At 42.0% G+C, this 23,676-nt stretch overlaps 1 protein-coding gene across 1 annotated transcript in view; it reads left to right on the top strand.

The window, feature by feature from the left end:
- Positions 1-23,676, top strand: part of LOC141917708 (netrin receptor DCC-like) — a 632,583-nt gene that overhangs the window by 299,902 nt on the left and 309,005 nt on the right. The window contains exons 3-5 of the mRNA XM_074811102.1: positions 1,097-1,381; positions 17,054-17,204; positions 17,566-17,702. Coding sequence (XP_074667203.1) covers positions 1,097-1,381; positions 17,054-17,204; positions 17,566-17,702 — 573 coding nt within the window. The remainder of the gene's footprint in view (positions 1-1,096; positions 1,382-17,053; positions 17,205-17,565; positions 17,703-23,676) is intronic.

Below are 23,676 nucleotides of genomic sequence, written 5' to 3'. Positions count from 1 at the left end.
AAGCCTTCACTGAATACTGGCTGACATAATTTAAAAGATACTTGTTTCCTATATACTTTTTCATGGCTTTTAGGGTTGTCTTTTGGGTTTTTTACTCCCTCAAACACTTGGTGCATTTTGGAGCACACTTTTGAGTGACCGTATTTCCTAGTATGGCTCCAAATAGTCACTGCGGGCAGGCGAGCGTGCGCAGAGGGCTGGGGACTGGTCAGGACTGGAGCCAGAGCAGGTCCCCAAAATAGGTCCACACCATCTCTAGCACATCCCTCATCCATGCAGTTGCTTCAGTGTATCTTCTTGATTTATCCTTTTTATAGTTGACTGGAAAAAGGGCTGATTATTTATTTTTCTATGCTATTTGTAAAGTAGTGATGCTTCCAGGTAATAAAGTTCCTGTTCCTGACATCATCTTCCATTTGCATTCTGAATCTTGCAGACCTTCTCCTGTTCTTGCTGGGTTTTTCTTCTGTAGCATTTGAAGGACACAGTTCTCGTGTTTTTGCAGCGAGTGAGACTGGGATGTCTGGAGCTTGTGCAATTAAAGCTCCAAGCTCTGCCCTTGCGACTCAAAAATGTTTCATGGAAAAACAGACACAGGCCATTCCCTGTTCAAAGTATTTTGATTAAGTGACCCAAGTAACTTAGGAGTGGCTTTTTAGAGTATTTTTTTCTTTGATTTGCAGGGAAGGAGAAATACAGCAAGATGCGACTGTAACATTTTCCTAACCTTACGTAGGTTTAGTTGTTCTTTCCTTTGAATGCCACTCCGTTCTGAGCAGCTTGCCTTGCACGCTGGTGCATCTGTACTTTGTTAAAGTTGTTCCTGCGTGGGTTTGTAAGGAAGGTGCAATTTGTTACTCTTGATGTTGATAACACATCTTGTCTTGGCTGTTAATGAGTGTAATTTACCAAGGAAAGTGTTAGTCACCCTGCCATTATAGCAACCTCCAAGTAGTTTTCAGAACATGGCATAAATGATTTATTTATTTATTTTTAGTCTGGATTATTAACAAAATCCAAATCAGCATGGAAACAGCGCGTGACTGCTACTTTCAGCAGCTCTATAATTGTGCTTTTTTTTTTTTTGTGTTCACAGGACCACTGAGGTTTCTTTCCGAGACAGAATCTGTCACGGCTTTTGCAGGAGACACAATTCTGCTGAAGTGTGAAGTTGTTGGGGAGCCCATGCCCGTGGTGCACTGGCAACGAAACCAGGAGGACTTGTTGCTGAGCCCAGCTGACATGCGGGTGGCCGTCCTGCCCTCCGGAGCGTTACAGATCAGCAGGGTTCAGCACGGGGACAGCGGGATCTACAGATGCCTGGCAAAAAACCCGGCCAGTTCGAGAACGGGAAATGATGCCGAAGTCAGAGTTTTGGCAGGTAAGAACTAGACCCTTCTAGATGGCCTTTTCCTCTTGTCTGGTCGTGTCCTTTAGTTCTCTGAAAGAGCAGTCACTCCTCTTGGGGCAGCTAGGCTGATTTATCCCACTTTCTTTCCAGTTACTTCTACAAGCTTCCAAGTTCTTCACATGGAAGAGCCTGGAGACCTTTAGAAGCAGTTGGATGCAAAGGTGAGGAGTTGACACCTTAGGAAAGCATTCACGCTGCCTAACTGGAAGTACCAAATTTAGATACATATGAATGCGGAGAGAGAAGAACTTCCCATCTCAGAGTGCTGTACATATTGTCTCAGAGGGCGCTCTGGAATAGCTTCTCTCGCTCCATTGACTGGAAAAGCGATCCATTGGGACTAAGCTCCTGAATTTACCTGCTCAAAGTGAGGTTGCTTGGATGCTTTAGCGCCTGATGCGATAAGGCCAAATGCCGGATTCTGCACTTGGGCCACAACAACCCCCAGCAGCGCTACAGGCTTGGGGAGGAGTGGCTGGAGAGCTGCCAGTCAGAGAGGGACCTGGGGGGGTTGATTGCCAGCTGGCAGCTGAACAGGAGCCAGCAGTGTGGCCAGGTGGCCAAGAAGGCCAATGGTATCCTGGTGTGTATCAGCACTAGCGTGGCCCAGCAGGGACAGGGAAGGGATCTGACCCCTGGACTCGGCACTGGTGAGGCCGCCCCTCGATGAGTGGGTTCAGTTTTGGGCCCCTCACTCCAAAAAGGCCATTGAATGACTCGAGCGTGTCCAGAGAAGGGCAACGGAGCTGGTGCAGGGTCTGGAGCACAGGTGTGATGGGGAGCGGCTGAGGGAACTGGGGGGGTTTAGTGTGGAGAAGAGGAGGCTGAGGGGAGACCTCATGGCCCTCTACAACTACCTGAGAGGGGAGATGAGTCTGTTGAGCCAAGGAACCAGCGCCAGGCCAAGAGGGAATGGCCTCAAGCTGCGCCAGGGCAGGGTCAGACTGGCTCTTAGGAAGGATTTCTTTGCAGAAGGGGCTGTTGGGCGTTGGAATGGGCAGCCCAGGGCAGGGGGGGAGTCCCCATCCCTGGAGGGGTTGAAGAGTCGGGTTGACCCAGCGCTGAGGGATCTGGTGGAGTTGGGAACGGTCAGTGTGAGGTTCATGGTTGGACTGGAGGATCTTCAAGGTCTTTTCCAACCAAGATGATTCTGTGGTAGGCCAAGTTGCCCAGAGTGCCATTTAGCATCTGGTATGGTTTCACTGTGACAGGTAACGTCCCTAAATTCATGGCTGAGTGAGCATCTTGTTTTCTCTCTTAATAAACTCATCAGCTAAATAGATGGCTACCACCGCAGCATAGGATCAAAAACCCAGCACCAGAAGAGTGGCTTGAAAAAGGTATTGCTGTAAAATCTCCTTCCCGTCTGGTTTTTGCATTAAGAAATAACCACGAATTAAATGAGACAGGGATGTATTTTTAGAATTTTTTCAATATATGCATTTTGTAGACAAACGTTGGTGGCCTGCGTGGCTTCTCACTAAGTGAGAGGTGACGGGGCAGGATTTTCAGATTTCTGAGATGGTCTGAACAAGATAGACATCAGGAAGGGCAGGATCAGTCTCAGAGAAGTGTCTGTGCTAACACGGGTGAAGCTTGATGCGTTCATCCTTGCTTCTGGGTCCGGTCTGTGGCTCTGGGATTTATTGCAGTGGAATTTAGGGGATTATAGTTTCTTCTTTGGGGGTTTGACACCAAAAAAAGGAACCAGCCTCCCCCTCTAAATCTAGGATTACAAACTAAAGCCTACGTAGCAGAAAACAAGGATAGTAGTAGGTATCGATTTTTTTTTTTTTTTGGAGCTGTAAAGCAAAGCAACAACCAGAACGGCTGGCAGCAGGGGTAGGCCACAGCACCTCGAGTTCCCTGCAGGTTTTTCCTGGTCTTTTTGTGGAACAGAGCTTGCCCCAACCTCTGGAGCATGGACCTGTTCTCCAGGGTGGTGGCTTTGGGGCTCCCAGGCTCACCATGACCCCTGTGCCTTTCCCTGTGCGTTGGGCCTCAGCGAGGTCTTGCTGCCTCGGCTGTTATTGATGGCGATGAGATCCATGGGGGAGAAAAAAAAAAAATAGTTTTTTAGTTGTTTTGATTAGACTTAAAAAAACCTACAGAACTTTGTATTTTAGACAGAACTGGAAGATTTCTTTCAGGCTTTTCAGACTACTCTTAATTTGCCGCGTGTCTACATTTCTGATTATTTGTGGATGGATTGATGGTTCTTCCTTTTCACAGATTCGGTCGTTAACATCCTGGCTAAATGGCCTCTCTCAGGCTGTCTGTAGGAGAGATGGGAATTAATTTATCTCTTTCTAGCATGCTAAAATTTTATACCAGGGAAACACTGGAGCAAATAATGAGGAAAAAACATAACAAGGGAGTAGCGGAGTCCGTCAGACTTCAGCTTAGGGCAGGCAGCACAAGGTCTCATTTTGGGATAATGTGAGCAGACAGCAGCTCTTGTAAGAAATGAGTGGTGCTCCTGAAACAAAAATTCAGATCTTATTGAGCCCCTTGGGAATTTTGTTCTCATGTGCACGCTTTGATGGTTCAGAACTATCCGATACTTTGCTGCTAATTCTGCCTCTCCTGTTTTTGCTTGTTGGTAGAAATTTGTCTTCAGTTGCAGCTCTTCTCTTCCATAATTAGTGACGGTGGAATATTCTTGTTAGTCTTCTCCCCCTGGTTAGTGAGGAGAAAAGAAAAAGTTTTAAATCGTATTCAAAGGAATAGGCAACAAAACAACAAAAAAGTGTAGGTAGTATACCATAATTCTGGTTTTTTTTCTTTATTTTTTTTAAATGCTGCTTCTTCCACAGACTGTGGTTGTGATTTGTTTGAACACGCAGCATATCTGTTGGGATTTGTGGCAAAACTGACCACAATCCTGGCAAATAATTTCTAATCTTCTTTACAGCTTCCAAAGAATGCAAGAAAAAAGAACGAGGGATAAATATCTGTTGTCATTTAGTTTTTTTTAGTCAAAGTGCCTGTGGCTTAAATATTTGGTTCGACATTATGGGTGGTCTGGAGATATCTGTATGCCCTCTTGATAGAAAAATTCATCATCCAGCATGAATACAGGTTAGAAAAACAAAATATTTGGATGGAGGAATTGCTAATTTCCTGGACAGAAAAGTAAAATTCATCCTAGGAGATCCAAGCCTGTAGTTTAACTCGCCGTGTAAATGAAGGAGTAGTTGAGCCTTCAACCTCCGTTATCAAAGAGAAGTGGTTTGTAGGTGCTTGATGTGCCTCAAAGGTGGGGCAAGGCACTGAGCATCAAGGTTTGATTTTGATAACTCAGAGACATTTTGCAAGTGACCATTTGCAAGTGTTTTTGTGATGTGCAGTTTGATTCTGCCCGGGGAGGCTCTGGAAGGGGCTGATTTCATCCCCCCGCTTCCCCCCAGCGCATCAGTGTTTCACAAACAGCTCCAACCTCGCTATATCCTCCATCAGAAACCATGTGTCTGTAGAAATACAGGCCCTAGGAGAACAGATTTTGAAGAGCTTTTTTATAAAAGCCCAACAAACCTGAGCAAACCTCTTGAGGAGTTTTTAATGCGTCAGGTTTTATCTGTTGCTCTTAATTTTAAGAGTAGCCGTTGCAGCTTTTTGCAGAAAGCTCATTTTAAATGCACGTTTTCTCACCTTTCTAATTGAAGGGCTGCTCTTTTCTCTGGGGTCCAGAAACTTTAATCCCAGGTGGAAAGTTTCAGCAAATACTGAAAACATGAGGAAATTCATATTCAGATAACTATGCGCGCTCACCTAATTAATTTAGAGGGAATAATGCTATTGTGCAAAAAAAAAAAAAAAAAAGGAAAAGATGTAATACAAACCTGTATTAAGGAATTAATTCTTAGCGGAGTTTGTTGCTTCTGTAAGTTGAGCAAGTTTCTTTGGGAGGGCTGTACGCTTCAGAGGATGTTTTAAAAGCAAAAGTTGAATAGTTCGAGGCCTGAAAGCTATTAATTCTCTATTTATAAATAATAATCCTGCATTTATCATTAGCTGTTCAAGTAGTCTGCCGCTGTACTATTGTCTATTATGGAGGTTCCTTCACTGTCCCTGAGCTGGTCTGCTGAGCTGCAGTGCAAGATAACGGCAACAATATCATGTAATTCCTTCCTATTTAATGGGAATAGAGTTTGGTTGCTGCTGTGTGATTCAGCTCCTTCCTCGCCGTTGCATTTCTGAGGGGAGAAGGATAACAGCGGCAAAAAGGGCCGGATAGAAACAGATCCAGCGAGAAGGAACTAGGAAGAAGAGGTTGATGGGCACGTTTAAGTCATTGCGTGCGACAGAAGTTGCCTCACGAGCTCAGGCTTGCTTTGATGCTTAAATGCCTCCACTTAGAAGAAGAGCAATTGCAATGTTGGATTTATTTCAATACAACGTAACGTCGTGGCGCTGACAGTTTTGTAGTTAGCGCTGTCTTAGCTTGATTTTGAATAGTCTTGTTAAGACAGGAAGGTCTTGTCTGAGGACGTTTGACTTGGTAAATGCCTGTATGGGAAATGAAAGGGCTGGAATATGCTGAATTATGTGATTTGATATGATTTTGTTGGTTTTCTATGAGTTATGGTTAAACTTAGTCTTGAGGAAGGTCTGGCGAAGCGATAGCACGTCATCTCTTTGAAGCTCAGCCATCAGTTCTTCAAGCAACACGCTGAGCTTGTATCAGCTGCAGAGATAATTTAAAGATTTCTTCTCATCTTTTTATACCCTGGGAGGATCCCTGTGTTGATGTACATTCCCTAAGAGCCACTAATTGTCACAGTCAGGTCTTTACCTTATTCTTAACCTCAACAGCTAGTGCTTAACAGTGTTTATTTTTAGATGAAAACAGATTTCCAACAGATGTGAACCACTTAAAATAGACACTCAACTTGTGAATTTATATTTTTAAACATAACCAATTTCACGTTTGTTCTCCAGCGCCTATTTCCTGCAGGGGGTGCCTTGCCCTTATTCCATTTAATACATAAAAAAAACCCAACCAAACAAACAAAAAAACCAAAAAAACAAAACCAAAAAAAACCCCCCCAACTCCAACCCAAACAAAAACCCAGCAAGACCAGTGTCATTTATGGATGTGGGGGTGATACCAGGAGTGGGTCCCCTCCAAAGATGGATCCAGATCATGGGAACACGTTTCACCACGTGTATCTTGATTTATTAGCGAGGTGATCCACGCAAGCGTGTGAAGGCTCTGCTTAGAGCCAAGGATGCTTCAGAAAGGATTTCTGTTACGTGAATCACAGAATCATCTGGGTTGGAAAAGACCTTGAAGATCCTCCAGTCCAACCATGAACCTCACACTGACCGTTCCCAACTCCACCACATCCCTCAGCGCTGGGTCAACCCGACTCTTCAACCCCTCCAGGGATGGGGACTCCCCCCCTGCCCTGGGCAGCCCATTCCAACGCCCAACAGCCCCTTCTGCAAAGAAATACTTCCTAAGAGCCAGTCTGACCCTGCCCTGGCGCAGCTTGAGGCCATTCCCTCTTGGCCTGGCGCTGGTTCCTTGGCCCAAGAGACTCATCCCCCCTCTCTGCACCCTCCTTTCAGGGAGTTGGAGAGGGCCATGAGGTCTCCCCTCAGCCTCCTCTTCTCCACACTAAACCCCCCCAGTTCCCTCAGCCGCTCCCCATCACACCTGTGCTCCAGACCCTGCACCAGCTCCGTTGCCCTTCTCTGGACACGCTCGAGTCATTCAATGGCCTTTTTGGAGTGAGGGGCCCAAAACTGAACCCACTCATCGAGGTGTGGCCTCCCCAGTGCCGAGTCCAGGGGTCAGATCCCTTCCCTGTCCCTGCTGGCCACACTAGTGCTGATACAAGCCAGGATGCCATTGGCCTTCTTGGCCACCTGGGCACACTGCTGGCTCCTGTTCAGCTGCCAGTGAACACAGACTAAATACGAGCTTCCAGGTTGAGGCAGTAGCTGAGGGAGTGAATGTTGATAAATTAATAATAGTTCAGAAAAGAATTATAGTGTTTACTGTACATAGCCTGCCTTTTGGTAAACACATGGGAAATTTTGTACTTTAGGAGATCTTTATAGACTTGCTGTTAGTGTGCTCCGTAAGCAGTTATTTGGGGTAAAAGGCTCTTTAATGTGCAATTTTTTATAAACTACATGAAAAACTAATGACTAGAAACCTGAAGGTATTTTCTTGCAAGGAGAAAAAAGTTAAACGCTTAAACCCAAGTAATAGCTATTGGAACTGTTGATTTTTGTACTGAATTTTCCATCAGTTCAGTTGGATTAGTTGATTTTTAGGCGCTGCTCCTCCTGCCTTGTAAACTGAGCAACAAATGGATGAAAAGCCTCATCCTGAGCAGCGCACCCGGCACAGGCAACGCTTGTGCTGCTGAGTTGGGATAATTTTTGTGTAAGGTTTTACTTTTACCTCATTAGGAGAGAACCATTTGGATGGGGTATGCCCTGTCACAGAACGTGCTGTGTTACTAAGCAAGAGTGTAATTACTCTGATTTTTTTTTTTTTTTTTAATTATTGGTAGTATTTAGATCAAGGAAGAATATTTCCTTGTGTGGTAAATATATCCTCCTAAGGTGTCATCTGTGAAGTCGAGTTTGAAAACAAGGCAGCAGTGTGAGAATATTCACACATGCAGCAGTGCTCTCATCTTTCCATCTGTTTTGTTATAAGGTAAATTCCTAGTTAGAAAATACCCATGTAATAATCCCAGTATTGGGGTTATCGCTCCTTCCAGCTGCCCAAGTGAATAGCAGTGCTGAGGTCACTTTATAAGCTAGCTATATTCTGACCTTTAACAAAAAAAAGGTTAAATTTAAAATTCTTATTTAATAATCCTGGGGAATGAGCTGTTTTGCCTCTCTCCCCTAGATAAATCTGATTAGTGCTCCAGTAATCTCTCACATAATACATATAAATATCAATTTCCCATGTTACAGCAGCTTGCTTGGTTGGAAATCAAAATGAGCAGGCAGACGTACGTATGGTCGGTGTGTCCTCGTAGCATGGGGCTGGTCTCGAGTTCAACTCTATCACAAGAAAAATAACTAATATCAGCTAAAGAGCTGTTTGCTCAACAGCTCCCTGGCTGGCTGCCAGATGAGGGGGGGTTTATTTGGGAGATACGTGTGGAGGTTTCAGGGATTGCTCCAAACAGGATTGGGTTGTAGTACTTGTATCTGAAGCACAGATTGAGTTCGGAACAAAGGGCCTTAAGAATACGATGGAATTTATTTCCGAATATATTCGGAAGCGTAAGTCATTATTGGAAGGTTTCTGGTGTGTGATTAACCTCATGAAATTGAGGATGCTGATACTGTCAACTAGAGGAGCACAGGCTGGCTGGCACATTTGGGTTGTATGGAGAAGAACAAGGTAGTTTGTTTGAGATTTATCGCTGATTTTGCTCTCAAAACGCAGTCGAGAAGGAATCCCAAAGAGAAGGGAATCCTGTAGTGTTGGAACAGTCTGCATTCCAGCTTTGAGCTTGGTTTTATATTATAGTGGCAGTAGAGCTTTAAAATGGAATATTATTTTAAATACTGCATAATTTTATTGGAATTATATGGAATGATATTATATAAGAAATTACTAATAATTATAAATAATTACAACTAATAACAACATACTCATAAACTACTGGTGACTATTAATGATTATTATAGATCCTAAACATCAGAGATGTTCAGGTTGGGCTTTTTATGAACCTGTAGTATTTAGATTTCTGGGGGTTTTTTGGTGTGGTTTTTTATGCTTTGTTGGGTTTTTTTAATTGCATGGAACACATTGCTTTCCTTTCTGGCTATTAACCCACTTTATTAGTAAAACATACATGACTGTCTCATCACCACTACCTTTGGTGAGGTTACCTCTTAAATCAGAAGAGAATTGCCCTGTGCAGGAGTCAAATTATCAGCCAGAGAGAACATAAGTGGAGTGAATCAAATGGCTGTTGGGGAATTGCAAGTGTATTTTTACATATAAAAAAAAAATATTAAAAAAATTAGTACTATCTTGAAAGAAGTGGTTTTAAAAAGCTTGTCCGAATGCAGATCTTTTCAGGTCATTATATCCAGATTAAAACGTAGCTCGTGGAAGAGCTGAGAAATTCTCAGGACCTTCAATTCTTGACCATAACTTTGGAATATTGAAGTTTCCAGTGGTCTGGAACAAACCGACCAACCCTTGAGTTACCTGATGGTCTCTCAGGTTGGCATCTTTGAGACATAAGATAATAGAAAGGTCCGTGCAATTAAAACCAGTCAGTATCGGTGTATGAAAATGGAAGATGTTGGCATAAATTTTTGGGGATAATTTGTATTGTTATAGTAGATTTCTGGGAGGATTTTTTTGCCCAAGAAATTAGAGAATTGGAAATAAATATGGTATCTATATGCTAAATCAAATTTGTAGCCATGAAGTGTCTAAATAGAAATGGTGACTGAGCAGATTTTTAATTTTTTTACTGGGACTCCTCACTCTAGAGTCAGGGATATATTCTTGATCCTATACTCTCTAATATACCATATAACAATAAAACTGCAATTGAAAGTGTATGCACGTATCACAGAGGTGGTAAATACTGAACAATGTGGATCACTAGACAGAACTTTATAAATGGGGCAGAATTTAAAAAAAAATATTTTGATGGGATTGGTCCTATTGGTTGTATCATAGGAGAGCCTAGGGGCCAGAGCAACCACTTTCCTATGACAAAAATTTGAATAATCAGCAGAAGGAAGGGTGAGACAGTGCTATGAGAGGGTAATGAAATCCTGGTAAGGGTAACACCGGTGACGGCCGGCTCGTGACACGGGAGATTTGGGACTTCCATGCTGAGGTCAGCGTGACGTAGGGTGTGTGACTGGCCACCATGTTTTTGGAAATGTTGCAGGAAGTTTGGAGGAGGCTTAGAGAACGGCCATAAAAATGATTTAAAAGACTGTCGTATTTACCATTTAAAAGCTACGAATCCATTTGAGGGTGCTACTTGTCTCTAGAAGTTCACTAAGTTAGTCTTCAAATTTTTTTTTAAATTATTTTCATTCTTTCAACTCAACAGACCAGGACTGGGACTAAAATCTCTTTCCTCTCCGGTTATATTCAGAGGGCTGCATTGAAAATCTTCCATTAGATTTTTCTCTGGATTCAGTTACTACCTGAATCAAACGGCTTTGCTTGTGTGTCTGCATCTCAAGGATGATGTAGGTCTAAATGTCTGCCAAAGCTCTGTGGCTCAGCTGGAAATAAGGGTGTAAATGTGTTGCTACTTTCTCACCTCAGCTGTAGTCTCTGTTTTTGGGATAGAAGATAATGTGGTTGTGGAGCAGTTCCTCATTTGGTTTCAATTTTGCCTCTAAAACTTTAATGCTAGAGAAAAAGCTTCCTCCTTTTCTCTTGTAAATACAAACCAGCGATGTCCCTTCTCTACCCCCGCAGTAATAAATTTTATATTATTCTTTTACCGAAGGATCCCAGAGAACCAGTCAAAGGCCTTGTAAATATTTTTGTCTTCATTATGGATGAGGAAACAGAGTGTCTCTCAAGAAATCATCATTAAAGCTGGAAATAGGATCCCTGATGTATAGTCTCATGTTCCAGCAGCGACTTGGCACAGTTTTCCGTGCACTTTACTTAATGTATTTGGAAGTTACTACAGTAAGAAAAATGTCATCACGCCCTGATGCGTGTCGGTGCTAATGTTACAATCCTTGTGTGTCCTTATTACTTCGATGCTCTTGGTCATGTCGCATCCCTGAGCTCTGCTAAGCCAGGCTTGTGTTTTTTGGGAGGGGAGGGCGGGAGGGCTGAAGGAGAGAAATGCTAGCAAGGGGATTGGGAGGTGGAAGCAAAAAAAGGAAATCCTGAAGTAGCGACTGCGTTCTGGTTATACATTTTAATGCATTCTGTATATTGAGAGATCGGTATCATCGTAATGACAGATTGCTCTAACGCTGTTCACACACAACCCTCGCTTTCTCATTGGGATTAAGTGTTCAGCCTCCAGGCACGATGGTGAGATCAGGTTGGGGAATTTTGCTGGCCTTTCTTCACTGGCAGCAGAGAGCAAAATTGGGTTTTATTTGGTATAAATCTTTATCTCTCTTAATCGAATTTAGAAATGCAACTACGAACACTTAAGAGATAGTCCGTCACATCAGTGTCACATTAAAGGCGTCTCAGTCCTGTAATTTGCAATATAAAAACCGCTGCAATAAAAAAACTAAAATTGTACTGGCAAAGTACAATATCATCTAAATACGTTCAGAAAAATTTCCATGGGTATGATGTGATGGGAGCCTTCCGTCAACCAAACAACACTTACAAATGCAGTCGTGCAATGTAGCTTAGCACAGTGAGGTGCCGTACAACAGGATGCAACGCATTTTTATGAAAGCATTTCCTTTTTTTTTTTTTCCCCAATATATAATGTAGCTAAAATACTGCAGTGTTATTTTTCTCTTTGAGTGCTGAAGATGTGTATGTGTATTGCTGAATCCGGATGAACTGCTTGCAACTTCATTTTCCTTGGAAGACAGAAATAAATTGCGCTGTCTTGAGTTGCGCTTGCTGAAGACCAATTTGGGGTGGGAGTTAAAGACGTCTTCAACACATATCAATGTATATCGACAGAGATCTGAGGGTTTGAGAGAATGAACAGTGATTGACTAGAAAGTATTCTGGTAAAACGTGGCAGAAACTGCCTTCAATAAGTGTGAAAAAAATTAATTCGAGGCCTTTCCCTTCTACAGAATGCCCTTAGTTACAAAATACCTCAATTATTCCATTAACCATCTATAAAAAGGAAATAAAATGACTTACACTAATAAGGCTTTGTGAAGGTATATATATATATTTTTTGCAGATAGCGTGGTATTCTCAGATATCAGCGTAATGGGGCTATCGCAATCATATATGCATTCACAGATCCTATTTGTGCTTTTGAATTTCAACTATGTGTCATTGATTTAACGAGCATGGAAAATATGTGTATGGCTGTACCTCATTACTGCACATTGTGTGCTCAAGAAAAATGGTAAATATGAAACGAGAGCTTTTGCTTTGTTCGGGGAAAATAAGTTCTTACAGCTCACCGCTTTATAATTGGTTTTAGGCATATCTGTTCATTCTTAAGCATTAATATATAGAAATTAGTTAAAATAAAATCAACAAATGCCAGCAATGTGGTAGGTGCTCTGTAGGCTGGGAAGTCAGTGTAGCCCTGGCTTCCAGCTGGGCCACCACAGGCTCCGAGCGTGCACGTTGAGCACCCCAATGATGGGGTCTATGGCCATTGATTTATTTTTTTCCAAGCAGTTGGCTTAAAAAGTTAATGTTGAAAAAGACCAAGAGGTGTCCTGTCCCTTCCCCATGGATGGGGGCATCACAGCCGTGAGCTTAGGCCACAAATGATGTCTCGGGGCTGAAATGAAGGGGATGACTCCAGCGGAGCCAGGGCTTCATGCAAAGAATTTTGCATCTGCTAAAGCCTAGTCCAGAGTTGGTTGATTATGTGGGCTTGATTATGGTGTACAAGTACCTTGTCAGGGAGAACACACCGAGTGCTCTTTAATCAAGTGGAGAAGGGCTCTACAAGACCTTGGATATCTTTATAATCAAGACTGGATGCCTTCCCGAAGAACACACTTGATTCAAACGTGCTTTTGAGTTCAGGATGAGTGTGATTCCGTGGCCTGTCCATACAAGAAACAGGATTTAATGGCCCTTTAGTCTTAAAATCTCCTCACACATTTTTCCTTACTCTCTATGCAAAAACCTACTTTGCTGGACTGATCTTTTTTTTTTTATTCATCAACAGGAAATAATTGGTTGCACTGGTGCAACAGTGAGAAGTTTTATCAGACAAGTCTGAATCAGAGACTGAAATTGCTGCCTGGGCTTTCGTAAGCTCGCAGGAAGATCCAAGTTCCTCACATGGTCTGTTGTGTCACTGATGCATATTTTTGTAGGGTTTACTCAGAACATGTTTAGTGATTTATTATTTTTTTTTAAAAAAAAATCTTAAATTATTTTATTTTTTCCCCTGCCAAGCATATGTAGGGGGATACTGCACCACCTTCAGTATAACACTCTACTGCAGAGATCTGCAGTCTCTTGTCCCACAAGCTTTTTGGTTAATGAATTCTCTTGACGACCAACACCACCCCCTTGTTCAAGGCAGATCTCCGAGAGGTAATCGTGGATGCTAACCCTAAGGAAAGGGGTGTCCTTGGAGGCTCTTTGGTTCCTTGTTAAGGTTACGGTTAAGGAATTGTAGCTTCAAATACCACTGCCTTTTGTGTCCTAGGTACTGAGCTCTGGTTTTAGACCACCTCTGTTCTTTGGAAGGTGGCACAAACCCCAAGGTGGTGATATGCCAACTTCCATAGCCTGTGATAGCATGTCAGTCCTCCTAACGAGCATTTCGTAGCATAAAAGCTATGGTTTTGCTTTTTGATGATTAAACAAAATGTGTTAGTTGTTCTACTCGGACTCCTCTGGTAGTAGTCACCCCACGGACACAAGGACTGACTGCAGTTGTGATTTCCGTGGGCTGTACTCGGTACAGTCGGTGCTGAGTTCCACCCATGACACCCGAGGCCGTAGCTGCCACCTCCTGGGACTTCCCTGAATAATGTGCAAGTCCTGATCTTCACGGATTTGAAACCACAACTCTCTTCCCTCCGCTTCTTTTCTGAAAAGAATATTTTCTTTTTTCCCTTCCTGTAACAGATATCTTCTTCAGCTCTCTACATGGCTTTAAGCTGCACTCTCTATTCAACTGGAAATCAAGCAGAAAAATGTTGCTTCACAAGTGACACATTTGGTTTCCGTCTGCTTTTGAGCTGCGTTTCCGGATGAAAGAGGGATGTAAAGAAGATGCCACCTTTTCAGCTAGCAGCTAAGTCATTAGGGAGTTCAGAAAAGTTCAAATACAAGCTTAGACTTCTGTTTGTGAGTCTTGAATGGCACAAGAGATGGAAGTGATGAAGAGCAGGCGATAGCCGTGCCGTGGTGGAGCGTGGGACCCCCTCCCTCCTCCAGGCACCAGGGTGTTTCCCCACAGGGCAGGCGAGCAGGAGCCAGCCCAAGGCACAGTTGGGTGCTGGAGGGAAAAGGAGCCATCCTAAATGAGAATAAATGCTGAAAAAATGAGCTAAGCAAGAGAAAAGACAATGGTGATTAAACACAAGCTTTAGCTGGGAATGAAAGCAGAGATATGTTACAGGGATGGGTAGTGGTGGTGTTTTCTCATGCTGAAATTATATGTAGCTACCCATTAAATACAGACCTAATTTGAATAAATTTTAGACTAAAACATTTTGACAATTCTAGGTTAGAAGATCACAAAATAAATAATACTTGCCTACCTTTGAGTCTATCCTCTGTCATCTACCATTATTGTCTAATGATTTGAGTCCCAATTTGATGTTGGACGATGACCTTCCCCTTCCAGTGTTCAGCAGTTTCTCATGTTTGTACCCTCTTAGTTTAACCTTGAGCTTGGTGTAGCTCTCTGCCTGCATCCTTTAACTCCAGCAGGTTTGCTTTCAGTGGGCTGTTCATTCAATTATGTCCCTTGGGACCATCCGAAATTTTGCCAGGTAGATGACAGGAGAGAGGAAAAATCCCAAATCAAATACTGTTGTGTTTCATTTTGGTTGTAGTACGGTGGGGCTTGAATCTATATGAGTTATTAACTGATCTTCAGAGTGCTGACAGAGTTCTAATGAAAACATTATTTTCACTGGAGGAGTTAAGACAATACTGATGTCTCATTAACATTTTTGTTGTATTGGAGACTAGGAATGATGTATTTCACATCACTAAGATGGGAATGTGCTAATCTGCTTTTTTCCAAGTACAGAACGGCAATATGTATCGAGCTGCTACTTGTGTGGTTTAGGATTTTTCAGCTTTGTCTCATATCCAGTCTGGAATTCCATTTATTCCAGGTGTATCTGAAGAAGGTTCTCAGCCAAATGTATTCTATTAAAGCCGATGGTTTCAATTATCAATCATCTCCTTTTTCTAGCTTCAAATTTAATCTTCATTGATGTCACTTTCCTATATTTTTATTGCTGTGCTTCTTACTGCTGCTCACATCTTCCATCCTAACTAGGATCGTTATTTTAATCAGACGACTTCTTTATGATTTCAGAATTAAGTGCTTTGGAAGGGAAGGAGACATCCCTGTATTAAGATTGGGATGCTGTTTACAGGTTTTTTTTCTTTTCCTTTCAGTTTTTGCACATCTGTTTTCATCTTCGGACAATTGATTTTAAAAAAAAAATCAAAATAAAACTAACAAGAAAAGCTCTGTTTTTCTGCTAGTTATCTACCACGTCTTTAATTGCATATGTTAAGGTAATATGTGTATTTATGGTTATTACAAGAGACACCGTGCGATTCACGGGGCAAAGGCATCAGTGTGACCACCTAAGATGTCTCCAGAGACTGAAGCTTTTGAGTTTTGTGTGATAATTTCTGCAGCAGTTGAACTACTGAAGGCTGGAAGTTGTATGTCCATCTGGTTACAGCAAGAAGTTAAAATATGCTGTTGTAAATCCGTAACAAATGCACGCAGCTTGTTACGGTTTCTTTCTACTTGTATGGGAGAACCAGCTAATTACTTGGAGATGATCCTGGAAGATCTTGTAGTTGTTAATTTGCTGGGAATATTCATTTATATTGCGTAATTTTCTTATGTTTGTGTCAGGAAACAAGGAGTAATGTTTAATGGCTGTAGTCCAGCACATTTGTTTCAACATCTGTGATAAGAAAATGACTTCATTTTCTTGAGAAGGCACAGACTCATTTAGAAAGCAAACAAACCCAACTGATTTCCTTGGCGTGTGGTTCCGTTTGCTGGTGTTTCAGGCCCAGTGGGTGAGATGTGGGTCTAGGTTGCCCCCTGGTCACCTGTGATCCATCCGTGGCAGTCAGAGGCAGGGCTTTAGTTCATCCTAAAGCAGGTGCCCTGAGCTCAGCTCAGTTGCCCACAGGTAGGTCTCCAGGGCTGAGACAGCCTCCGACATGCCGGGTGTCCCTGTGGACACCTTCGCTCAGGAAGAGGAGAATTTGGGGCAATAACCCTTCTACTTATTCCTTCTCCATTTAGTTTTTTCAGTTTATTTCATTCTTCATCTTCGGTGTTCTCCTAACTCGAAGCTTTCCTTGTCTTCTCACCTGCCATATTTATGAACTTCCCTCTTGCAACTCTACAATAGCGTCATTAATCCAGTACTACTCTTAACCTTATGTATGTCTCTGTCTTTTTTTGCCACGACTGTCCTGTGGCTTTCCAAGACCTGACTTCAATACCAGGCTATAAACAGTCCTTTCTCACTTTCCCAAAAGCTGGTATTTTTCTGCCTTCAAATTGCTCCCTTGGGTTCAACCTGTAAGCAGCTCTAAGATTGCCATTTGATACAACTTTTTGTATGTCTGTACCATGATTTTTCTTTTTTTTTTTTTTTCCATCAGTAAGAATCTGTGAAAGCTGGAGTCTCTTGGGTCTGTTATTGATCAGGCATTTTATATTCCCCATTCCCAACAAAAAGAATGTTGTGGCGTTGTGTTGTTGGTTTTTTTTTTTTTTTAATGGATGATAATGGTCTTTTTTGCTCTCGTAGGTCCAGGTTTGCACAGGCAGCAGTTTTTCCTCCAGCGACCGTCGAACGTGGTGGCCATGGAAGGGAAGGATGCCGTCCTGGAATGCTGCGTTTCTGGGTACCCCCCTCCCACCTTCACGTGGCTGCGAGGCGATGAAGCGCTCCCCGTCAGGTAGCTCAGTCCTTCGGGGATCGCATATCTAACGCTACGTTTCCTTGAGCAAAGTACGGGCAAACCACTGAGTAATGCTTTAAATTCCATGGGGTGGATTTGGAGGCCGTGAGATTTTCCTCCTGAATAATAATGAGACTGGATGTGTCCCTTCACCTGCTGCTCTGATTATTCTCTGCACCAAATCCGAGGGTGGAATTTGATATAAATGTCACCTGGCTGGTATTTAAAATGGAAGTGTAAAGCTATTAACGGCACAAATCGCAGCTGAGAACTACTTAGAGCATAATTTATTGCGTGTATCTTTCTAGAGAGAGATAGCACCTTAACGTGCTGTGGACGTGTTATATCAATGTTTCAGGTCCAAAAAGTATTCGTTACTGGCTGGCAGCAACCTACTCATCTCGAACGTGACCGACGACGACTCTGGGACGTACACATGTGTAGTCACCTACAAAAACGAGAACAGCAGTGGCTCTGCAGAGCTGTCGGTGATGGGTGAGTACATGAACTACGTCCACTTTGCTTTTCCAAGAATGTTTTTTTTTTTTTACTATTCCCTTTTTCACACTGAATTTTCAGAACTCCAAATAACTGCAGCCTGTCCAAGTCCCTTCCCTGCTTTGATCCGGTATTGGCACCCATGGAAACCAAGTGCTATAAATCTTTGAGTATCTCCCACCGTGCCTGGTAGCTTTGCTGTTCCCAAACATCTTGTGGTATCAGATGCTAATTGCTACTGCCTTCTCTACGTGGTCCTTTCCCTTTATTTCTCCTTCCTGAAGCCTTTTTTTTTTGGCATTGCGAGGGATGTCCCCGTTGTGCATGATGTCATGCACAGTGTGAGTCGTAAATCAGGTTTGTAGTGGCTTATTTTTTTTTAAATGTTGTGAACAGTCAATATAGTAAGATCAGAAAAATCCACGTATTTAGCATCTTCTCACCAAATTAACAGAAGTCCAGGTAAATTTGTGGAAGTTCTCACTCAGCCGTGATGCTCGGAGGGTTCCCACTGTTAAATCTTATGAAAGCGCCCTCCTGACAGAACCTGCTTTCCCCCACGCTCCTTCCTCGTGGCAAATATTAATGGAATCTGAAATAGGTTTAAATCTAATAGCTGCCTTTTTTCTTTTTTCTTTATTTAAACCGTTGAACAATAACAGAGTACATTAGTGTTATTCAGTCGGATCTAAGGAACGCCATAGTTAATACTTAGTCAAACAATAACAGATTTCAATGTGCTGTTCACTTTGCATTCTGACTTTAAAGCTTACGGGTGAAAAATACTTTTATTAGTGAATAGAGCCTTAATTTGGATTATGGGATAGTCAGTGCTTATATAACAATATGCTTTGTCAAGCCATAATAGAATATAATAATTAGTGGTGATGGAGGGTTCAGTTCTATTTCTTTAGGTACATTAATGGAATACATTGTTTTACTGGATAAAAATAAAAGTGTGGCTTTATAATTGCGGAGGTTCATTTATTATGGAATTATTTTCATTGTAAGGAATCAACTGTTGAAAAGGCAGGTAAGTTGTTGGGTTAAAGTGTATTTTATCTGCCTTACTGAAATGTGTTGATTTCAAATCTAGTGTGTAGCAGGTGACTAATTGTTGTTTGAGAAGGAGAAATAAATGACACTGATATTTCCGCCCAACGATAGATTGCAATATCTGTTGGTAACAGCAACTGTGGCTTGAGGATCATTGCGTAGATTATTTCTGACCATGCGGTTCCTGTGAAAATTAATAGGAGTTTTGCATTTATGTTACCTTTTAAAGAATTTATTCTTGTCTGCGTTGTCTGTGATGGATCTAGTTCTGGCTTCATTATGCCTTCCGCTGTGTGTCATGTAGAAATTAAAAGTACATAAATTTTCATGCACGTTGAGAGGTATGTGTCGGCAATATGACATGACTGTAAGGATGGATACGAGAGGATGAAAATCTCCCCGAGAAGAAGACGGAATGCCAAGGTAGCGCTAAGCGTAAAACGGGACCGACGCAAAGATGAAAGATGCCTCAATTGCTGACGCAAGGGGAAACCAAAACTGCGTTGCCATAGCACGACGTAATTGTGTTCACCCTGTTGGTAGGTCAAAGATTTCTGTGGTAAAGTTTCTGTTCGCATGTGGAATTCACAAATACAGAACAAATTAAAAGAAGAGAGCTGTACATTTGGCACGATATTGATGTACGTTTCTTAGTTTCATGAGTAGGTCACTCATTTGTGACAGCCTGAACTGAAAATGCAACATCGTGTTCACGTATGTTTGCGTTAATAACAGAAAATATTCAAAGGGTTCAAAGGAAATTACATGACTAAACTGGAGAGATGTTGACAGCAATCCCCTGATACCTCGTTCCAGAGCAATGCACCCGGGCTGCAGATTTGCTCAGAATCTGTTAATTTGTTGAATCCATCCTTACCAGTAGGAAACTCTCAAACGCGCTGAAGTTTCTCATGTAATCGTTATATCTCATAAACAGGATAATTAATTGTTAGTTTTATTTTCTTCTTTGGCTAGATACAAATGCAGATATTTGTGCATGTTTCCTTAGAGTGACTATGCTTCTTTATTGAACAAACTGTAAATTGCCCATCAGTATTTTCTTGCCAGACTTTTTTTAATATTGATGTAATCCTTTAATTGTTAATGTATCTGTAGTGGGAAGAGGGATAAACGAGATATTTGCAGTCAGAGTGCAAAAAAAGTTAACAGTCCAATAATTATCTCCTCTGAAGTCTGAGTAGACAACATCAGATCAAAGTTAGTTACATCACATGGTAGCAAGATGCTTTTGATCTTTTAAATAATGAGGCTATTTGCAAGAAATGGAGCGTTTCACAATGGAGTTCCTATTAGTTCTGTTAAAGAGCTAAAAATAACCCCTTCGATGTTGGATATAGGCCTAAAATTGCAAGAGGTGAATGAACTTACAAGAAGAGATGATATATTTTGCTCAATTTTAATTTTGCATGTCGGCCTTTTAGCAGTATTTTCACCACATCTCCCTGTGTAATGAAAATGAAAAGGTCTGGTGCGGATTACCTAGATACTGTATGAATCATCTGCGTGCTCGATAGCTTTAGAGAGCTTTAGTGTTTAAACAAATGTTTGAAGATGATTAAATGTGTTAACCAGTGTCAACGACAATTATATTCTGAACATTTTTTAGCTTTCAGAAGTGTATTTTGGGCTTGTTGCCTTTTGGCCTCTGAGGGGTTTTATTTTTAATATGACTTTTCTGTTTCGTGTTTTGTTAAGCGAGACTGGAAGTCTGCTCGGTTGTTGTAGCATAGAAACCCCCTACCCCAACTCCCTAAATGTTCTGAAAATGACATAAATCCAGAAAAAAGTCTTCCATACCGTGTAGCTACCTGTGGGATCTCAGTCTGTTTGCAGCCTGGTTTGTCGGTGGGGTAAATGTCTGGGATTTACAGTCCTGGGAGAGATCACACTGAATTGTCTAGGTTGGAAAAGACCTTGAAGATCATCCAGTCCAACCATTGACCTAACACTGACAGTTCCCAACTACACCATATCCCTAAGCGCTAAGTCAACTTTACTCTTGAACACCTCCAGGGATGGGGACTCCACCACCTCCCTGGGCAGCCCATTCCAACGCCCAACTACCCGTTCTGTAAAGAAATGCTTCCTAATATCCAGTCTAAACCTGGCCTGGTGCAATTTGAGGCCATTCCCTCTTGTCCTATCACTTGTTACTTGGTTAAAGAGACTCGTTCCCAGCTCTCTGCAGCCTCCTTTCAGGTAGCTAACCTCCTTTCAGGATCTAAATCTATAAATCCCATTTTCTGTTGGGGGTCATAACTGAATCGACAGATTTCCTGATATGCTATTTTGCATAATATCTTTTTCTTCCTGTTTTGTATTTGGATTGTCCCTTAATTGTGTCAAAGACCAAACCGTAATTGAAGTGATAGAGTAGGGGAAGAGCGTTGCATCCTCTGAAAGTTGAGTTTTGTCAACTACCCTTTGCATATTAATGCATCTATTCAGAATGACACTAGCAGTGCCTTTGAATCAGGCAGCTGTTCTTAAATGGATCGAGATTGAGGTAATACATTTATTTAGCTCTAAATACATTTTTTAACTCAGTTTTCCTAAAATGTTCCTTAAGGAGGAACAGAGAAGGGAACAGTTTTCCAGTAGTGTTGGCTGAGGAATGCTGGCTTGAGATACTTTTAGGTCACTACCTAAAGTAAGAGAATGTAGCAGCAAAAAGCAAAAAAAAAACCCACCACTGGATCTGAAAGACAGCATTTGCAGAAAAACACCGTTGCTAACTTATAACAAGCATCCATATGTATAAGCTACAAACAACTTGTCTGCAGTTTGGAAGCATTTTTTTTCAATGCAAATGCCTTTTACTAGGGAGTTTTTAATATGAAGCGTTTTTAGCACTGGTTTTGCCACTGCGGAAGAAAAGCTACATCAAAGGTAAGGCCACATGAGACAAGTGGCTTATAAAATCACCTGGGTCTCTTTGACAAGAATGAAGGATTGTAAGCACCGTGCGTCTTGGTCAAATCACTTTTACTTCTGACTCTGCTGCATAAATTCCTGTAGCAAAATGGTTATTCAGAGATCAAGGTCATAGGAAGTACTGAATAAAGCAGGCGTGGATCACGCTGTTGTGTGTGAATCGCTTCGGTAGAGAGTAGTATTAAGAAGGAAGCCTGCATCACATACAGTGTCTTGTCACAGCAATGAAAGCGTGAAAAATGAGAAACTTTGCCTTTGTGAGCGCTGCTTAAGCTGGTCTTGCACAAACTCCCCGGTCCCGAAACATTGACAAAAGCAGTTAGAGTCTAATGTTGAAAGTCAAACCCAGTGACGCACCCTCTTGGTATATACTCATTGAAAATAATATCCAAAATACAGATTATCCACTATTATAAACCAGTAGATAAGCAGTGGGTGGACGTTCCAGCAGCTCTGCAGAAGCTGGTGAACCTAACGAAGTTTGAGTAACCTGAGGATCTGTTTTTCATTGATCCCACACGGTGCGGTGAGTTAATTTTGCTCCTACTATCTTGTTGAAGAAACCAAGCACGGAAGAGACTCTTGAATTTATTCTCTGTTCTGAGTTTCTAGCTCCTTAAGGAACAGGACGTCTATATGGCAGCACAGTAATACGATAGATCTCGTGATGGTTTAGGCAAAAAAGAGACAAATGAATGTCAAACCCAACCTCTCCCCAAAGCAAAGACTGCTTCTCTCCCATTCATTTTCCAGATAAGTTTCAACACTGATAATTTCCATGTGAATGGAAGCATTGAAACCATCCAGTCTGTTTTGCAGGTGTAACTTTGAGTCTGTGACATGGCAACGTCAGTTTTCCATCCCTGCAGCTCCTCTGTCAAGTCAGACAGAAGTGCCCGACGTGGGGGTTTTATGCCCTTTCCCAGAAGGTTGATGGGGCTGAGATATCTCATTCTCACTGAGATAAGGGAAAACTAATGGCGCTGTCACCTGAAAACATGGAAGTCAAATATTTACATTAGGCTTTGGGAAGAGATTTCTTTTTTTAGGGTGTTGACGTGGGACAGGCAGCCCCAACTGTGTTGGAAATACTGGGTTTACGTGCTGAAATGTAACCAGGCTTTTGAAGATGAAGGTGCTGGACTAGATCAGCCGGATCAATGACTCTTTCTGTGTTCACGCCTCTTTATTTAGAGAATTAAAAAATATGTATTACCTAATCTATAGCGTTTGATGGCTTTACAGAAGCCAGTTATATTCTCCATCCAGGAAAAATACATTTGGAGAGTGTTTACAATGAATTTTATGCAACTGAAGCTGAAACATTTCCCCTTGAAATCAGTTACCTACCGTTGCGTGGCTAACGGAGAGCACGGTGCTAAATACAAGTAGTGACAATAAAATAACGTTCTGGGGACACTCTAGCTGATCTTGAAATGTTAGCTACTCCCTTCGAGGATTTTTTTTTTTTTAATACTTAAATTAGAAATGACAGTACGAGCAGAGCTGTGTAACTCTGTGACAGAAATGATGAATTCTTGGCGCTAACGACGGTCTGGGCTGACATAAACAGTAAACTGGGAAGCACCTCGTAGTGCCACAGGTTTTCTGAGTCTGTTTCTGAGACCCGACGGGTTTTTACTCAAAGTTCCTCTTGAACTCAGATTTGTTTTGCCTTCTGGATGGGCGCAGTTGAAGAGAGGGAAAACATAAGGGCGGCAAGAGTTACAAAGGATGGTGAGGGGGAAGGGGACTGTCCTTGCTGAGGCTGATGTGTGAAGAATATTTTATTAATAGGACACTTGAAGATGGGGTACAAGATAGCATATGCATGGCTGAATGCCTGGCACTTCCACAGGCACGCTGAGTCAGGGCAAGTATTGGAATCAGCAGAGTTTGGCAGAAATTTTTGCAGTTTTTCTTTTATGTGTGAACATGCTCGACATTTTGATGCTTTTTT

This window comes from Strix aluco, chromosome W (assembly GCF_031877795.1).
Source record: "Strix aluco isolate bStrAlu1 chromosome W, bStrAlu1.hap1, whole genome shotgun sequence".
NCBI classification, from domain to species: domain Eukaryota; kingdom Metazoa; phylum Chordata; class Aves; order Strigiformes; family Strigidae; genus Strix; species Strix aluco.
Note: the sequence above shows the minus strand (reverse complement) of the source record. Positions and strands in the feature narration are given on the sequence as shown.